The sequence below is a fragment of the Mus caroli genome, chromosome 4 (genome assembly GCF_900094665.2).
Source record: "Mus caroli chromosome 4, CAROLI_EIJ_v1.1, whole genome shotgun sequence".
Lineage (NCBI taxonomy): Eukaryota > Metazoa > Chordata > Mammalia > Rodentia > Muridae > Mus > Mus caroli.
Window position 1 is genome coordinate 31625339 of NC_034573.1, and position 5843 is coordinate 31631181.

At 39.9% G+C, this 5843-nt stretch overlaps 1 protein-coding gene and 1 pseudogene across 1 annotated transcript in view; both read left to right on the forward strand.

Annotated features, from left to right (window-relative positions):
• The window catches only part of LOC110292478 (stomatin-like protein 1), a 106737-nt gene extending 102738 nt beyond the window's left edge, over positions 1-3999 (forward strand). The window contains exons 3-4 of the mRNA XM_021159792.2: positions 1501-1638; positions 3932-3999. Of these exons, the coding sequence (XP_021015451.1) occupies positions 1501-1638; positions 3932-3999 (206 nt within the window). The remainder of the gene's footprint in view (positions 1-1500; positions 1639-3931) is intronic.
• LOC115031037 lies at positions 1348-1471 on the forward strand (annotated as a pseudogene).
• Positions 4000-5843: the final 1844 nt, after the last annotated feature.

Here is a 5843-nt window from a genome sequence, read left to right on the forward strand (position 1 = left end):
TAGTTGTTATAGTTGTCTCTGTTTAGAGATTGTTCCTCTGGTGATTCTGTTAATCTCTATCAGCGGACCTGGGAGACTAGCTCTCTCCTCTGAGTTTCAGTGGTCAGAGCAGTCTCTGCAGGCAAGCTCACCTCTTACAGGGAAGGTGCGCAATTATCTGGCATTTGCAACTCCTCCTGGCGGAAGATGAAGGGCCAAAACAGGATCTTTCCCAGAAGCTGTGTTGCTTTGGCCTGTCCCAGAAGCTGTTAATTTTAGTAGTCCACACTCTCACCTGTGCAGACTCCTTTCTGTGGAGTCCCGGAACCAAAATGGCTCCCTCGGATCCTGAGGCTAGGGCCTCCCGGGCTGGGTGGACACCTGACCTTTGGCCAGGAAGGTGGCTGGATATCTGAAGCCCGAAAATGGCGCTGTCTCAGAAGCTCTGTGGCTCTCGCCTGTCCCAGAAGCTGTTAGTTTCTGTAGTCCACACTCTCGCCTGTGCAGGCTGCTTTCTGCTGAGTCCGGGAACCAAGGTGGCTCCCTCTGATCCTCCATATTTTTTATTCACTGCAAAATTGTCTCTATTCATTCTATAAACTTTCAACTTGTGTTCTTTACAAAAAATGTACTTTGAGACTAATTTGTGTTGCAAAGGTATTCTTGGGTGCATCTTCTTCTTCTGGAGGATGAGGTCTACTTACTAAGGTTTATACTTTTAGAGAAAACCAACTCTTTTCTCAGCAACAAAAAACTGTCCACATCTAGGGGTTGGTTTTTTGTTCCCAATTTCTATCTCCATGTTACTAATTGGTCTGGGTTAGTCTTGCAAGATGTTTCTTGTTGGTCTTAATCAGATTTTTATTGCTATGATAAAACAGCATGAACAAAACCGACTTGGGGAGGCTAGTTTCATCTAACAGTTTATAGTTCATTATGAAGTGAATTCAGGCCAAAATCCATTTGTATATTACCATTGCTTTAACTCTCAGGATTCTCTATAATATTAATCTATTCACCTATTGCTATATAGCTTCTGTTAATACTCAAGCAACATTTTTAGGTGACCCTCTCAGATAAGCATTTGTAACCTTCATTTGGTTAAGATTTTACACCCTAATTCATATTTTCATGAATTTGAAAAAATATTCCTGATCCATTAACTGGGGTATTAGTCCCTTTATCCTAAATTGAATATTGACAACTATTTTTTTTTTAAATCAGATTTCATAGAAATTGCAACTGCAATTCAAGTTATTAGGGACTATTTAGTGTCTTCTCTGTTTTGTGGTAAAACACTATGACTAGAATAACCTACAGAAGGATGAATTTATTTAGGATTTGGTTCTAGAGGTACAAGTATCTTATGTCATCCCTAGAGTGGTTGCAAGTATGAGTGCTCTGTCAAATGTGCATCAGTAGGTGGGAGAAAAGAGACAGTTTATATCTACCTTCATGCCATGAGGTGAATGAGGGATTGAAATTTGTTCCCCACACCTTAACAGTTACCATCTGTTGCAGGTGGGAGACTTGGCCTTGAGGTCAAGGGAACAAGGCACCTGTTTCGCTATTCACCTACCAGAGCAATCTGGAGAATGGGCTTTTCAACTTGCCTTGAGATCACAGTAGATCTAACTGACCCTGCTGGCAGCAACACAGGTAAGCCAGCTGGAGGATATCACTATAGGAGAGCTGACCCTGCCTCTTGTGCAGTGATATGGGTGAGGGAGAGATTCCCCCTCTTGCCCCTTGCCACTTACACCAGGCCCTGAGGTTATCAAAGCAGGAGAGCTCTCCCTGACAATCACCTACTGAAGCACTCAGGAAAGCACACCCTGTACCTCTCCTGGGCGGTAGAGTTGGGCCTGGATGTGGAGATTGCGGGTGAGCAAGTGTGTGAGTAGTAGGGTTGTTGGTCCTGACTCTTGTCTACTGTGTGGTGGTAAGGAGGAGGAAAAGAACATGCTCCTCCCTTCCTCTGTTCCTTGTCACCTATGCTATACAGGAGAGCTGAACTTAGGGTCATGTGTTGGGAGAACTGTCCATGTTCCTCAACATCTGCAACACTCAGGGAAGTGATGCCTACATCTTACCTGGACAGCAGAGTAGAGCTGACCCTGGTTACAGGGCTCAGAGCTGAGCCAGCACCAAGGGTGTAAAATTGGGAAAGCCAGAAGGCAGAGCAGATTAGATACCTCTCAGACCCAGATCCAGGGTTTTAAATTGACTCACCCTGACATCTACCCCATTACTGAACTGCTGGAGTGCATGAGGAATCTTGTCCTACACATGCAAAACTACAGGATCTCCATGATACAGGAAAACAACAGCATAACTGAGAGAGTCCTAGTAAGGTTCCACTAGTGAAAGAGTAACTGAAGCCAGAGTAGCAAAGCAACATTATTGCAAGGAGATTTGGCAAGCAGAAAAGAATGGAGGGGAAAAATGGGTATACCATGGGACCCACTGCAACACAATACAGCTTCCATGATCAGATTGTTTTTTAACTTTGTTGGTGTGAGGTTTTGAGGGTAGAAGGCAGGTGTTGGGATTTTGATGGGGATTACACTGATTCTATAGATTGCCTTTGGTAGGATGGTCATTTTTACTGTTAATTCTGCCAATCCATGAGCATGGGGGAATCTCTCCATTTTCCGATATCTTCTTTGATTTCTTTCTTGAGAGACTTGAAATTATTGTCATATAGGTCTTTCACTTGTTTGGTTAATGTTACCCCAAGATGTTTTATACTATTTCTTGTTATTGAGAAGGGTATTGTTTCCTTAATTTCTTTTTCAGCCTTTTTATCCTTTATATAAAGGAAAGCTACTGATTTGAGATAATTTTATACCCATTCACTTTGTTGAAGTTGTTTATCAGTTGGAGAAGTTCTCTGGTAGAATTGTTGGAGTAAATTATGTATACTACCATGTCATCTGCAGACAATGATAACTTTATTTCTTCTTTACCAATTTGTATCCCCTTGATGTCTTTTTTTTAGTCCCATTGTTATAGCTAACACTTCAAGGAGTATATTGAATAGATATGGAGAAGGTGGGCATCCTGGTCTTTTGCCCAATTTCAGTGGGATTGCTTTAATTACCTGTATTATTTTGATATTGGTTGTTGGTTTGCAGTAAATTGCTTTTACTATGTTTAGGTATAGGCTTTGAATTTCTGATTTCTCCAATACTTTAAACATGAAGGAGTGTTTATTTTCTCAAATACTTATTTCTGCATCTAAGGAGATGGTCATGTGATTTTTTTGAGTTTATGTAGTGGATTATGTTAATGAATTTTCATATATTAAACTAACCTATATTCCTGGGATGAAGCCTACTTGATAGTGGTGAATGATGGTTTTGATATGTTGTTGGAAATTTATTGAGTATTTTTGTATCAATATTCATAAATAAGATTGGCCTGAAATTCTCTTTTTTGGTTCTGTCCTCCTGTGCTGTAAGTGTCAGAGTAATCGTGGCTTCATAGAACGAGTTAGGTGGTGTTCCTTCTGGTTCTAAATCGTGACTTCATAGAACAACTTAGGTAGTGTTCCTTCTGGTTCTATTTCATGTAATAGTTTGAGGAAAATTGGTATCAGGTATTCTTTGAATGCCTGGTAGAATTCTGCACTGAAACCATTTGGCCCTGAGATTTTTTTTTTTTTTTTTTTTTTGGTTGGGATGCTTTTAATGACTTCTTCTATTTCCTTATGTGATATGGGCCAGTTTAGATAGATTACCTGTTCTTGATTTAACTTTGGTTAAATATGATATCTGTCTAGAAAACCATCCATTTCATCTAGATTTTCCAGTTTTGTTGAGTATAAGCTTTTATAGTAGGATGTGATGATTTTTTTTTTAAATTTCCTTTGTTTCTGTTGTTATGGCTCTCTCTATTCATTTCAAATTTCATTAGTTTTGATACTGCCTCTTGTCCTTTTTTTTTTTAGCTTGGCTGGGGATTGTCTATCTTATTGATTCTTTCAAAGAATCAGCTTTTGGTTTGGTTGATGCTTGATAATGATTTCTGTGTTTCAATTTGGTTGATTTTGGCCCTGGGTTTGACTATTTCCTGCCTTCTACTCCTCTTGGGTTTGCTTCTTTTTGTTCTAGAGCTCTCAGGTTTCTTTTAAGTTTTTAGTGTAAGATATCTCCAGTTTCTTTAGCAGGGCACTTAGTGCTATGAAAACAGTGCTCTTAGTGTTCCATAAGTTTGGGTATGATGTGTCAACATTTTCATTAAGTTCCAAGAAGTCTAATTTCCTTCCTTCCTTCCTTCCTTCCTTCCTTCCTTCCTTCCTTCCTTCCTTCCTTCTTTCTTTTTCTTTCTTTCTTGACCAAGTTATCATTGAATAAAGAGTTGTTCAGTTTCCATATGTATGTGGGCTTTCTGTAGTCTTCACTGTTATTGAAAACCAACCTTAGGCCACAGTGATCTGATAGGATGCATGGTATTATATCAATCATCTTGTATCTGTTGAGGGTTGTTTGGTTACTTATTATATGGTTGATTTTGGAGAAGGTACCATGAAGTGCTGAGAACGTACATTCTTTTGTTTAGGGAGAATTATTCTGTAGAAATCCATTTGGTTCATAACCTCTCTTAGTTTCACTGTGTCTCTGTTTAGTTTCTGTTACAGTGACCTGTCCATTTGTGATAGTGTGCTGTTGAAATCTCCCACTATTATTGCGAGGGGCTCAATGTGTGTTTTGAGTTTTAGTGAAGTTTCTGTTATGAATTTGGGTGTTCTTGTATTTGGGGCCTAGATGCTCAGAACTGAGATTTTCTCTTGGTCGATTTTCCCCTTGATGAATATGAAGTATTCTTCTTCCTCATGCTTGATAACTTTTGGTGGAAAGTCTATTTTATTGGATATTAGAGTGGCAACTTCTGGTTGTTTCCTGGGACCATTTGCTTGGAAGACGTTTTCCATCCTTTTACTCTAAGATGATGACTGTCTTTGTTGTTGAGATGAGTTTCTTGTTTGCATCAAAATGCTTCAATTTGTTCATGTATCCAGTCTGTTAGCTTATGTCTTTTTTTAATTTTTAATATTTTTTATTATGTATTTTCCTCAATTACATTTCCAATGCTATCCCAAAACTCCCCCATACCCTCCCCCCCCACTCCCCTACCCACCCACTCCCATTTTTTTTTGGCCCTGGCGTTCCCCTGTACTGGGCATATAAAGTTTGCATGTCCAATGGGCCTCTCTTTCCAGTGATGGCCGACTAGGCCATCTTTTGATACATATGCAGCTAGAGTCAAGAGCTCCGGGGTAATGGTTACCAACCGGTAAGAAGGACACATGCTCAACTATGTTCATAGCAGCCTTATTTATAATAGCCAGAAGCTGGAAAGAACCCAGATGCCCCTCTAAAGAGGAATGGATACAGAAAATGTGGTACATTTACACAGTGGAGTACTACTCAGCTATTAAAAAGAATGAATTTATGAAATTCCTAGGCAAATGGATGGACCTGGAGGGCATCATCCTGAGAGAGGTAACACAATCACAAAGGAACTCACACAATATGTACTCACTGATAAGTGGATATTAGCCCAAAACTTAGGATACCCAAGATAGAAGATACAATTTGTAAAACGCATGAAACTCAAGAAGAATGAAGACCAAAGTGTGGACGCTGTGCCCCTTCTTAGATTTGGGAACAAAACACCCATGGAAGGAGTTACAGAGACAAAGTTTGGAGCTGTGACGAAAGGATGGACCATCTAGAGACTGCCNTATCCAGNGATCCANCCCATAATCAGCTTCCAAACNCTGACACCATTGCATACACTAGCAAGATTTTGCTGAAAGGACCCAGATATAGCTGTCTCTTGTGAGACTATGCTGGGGC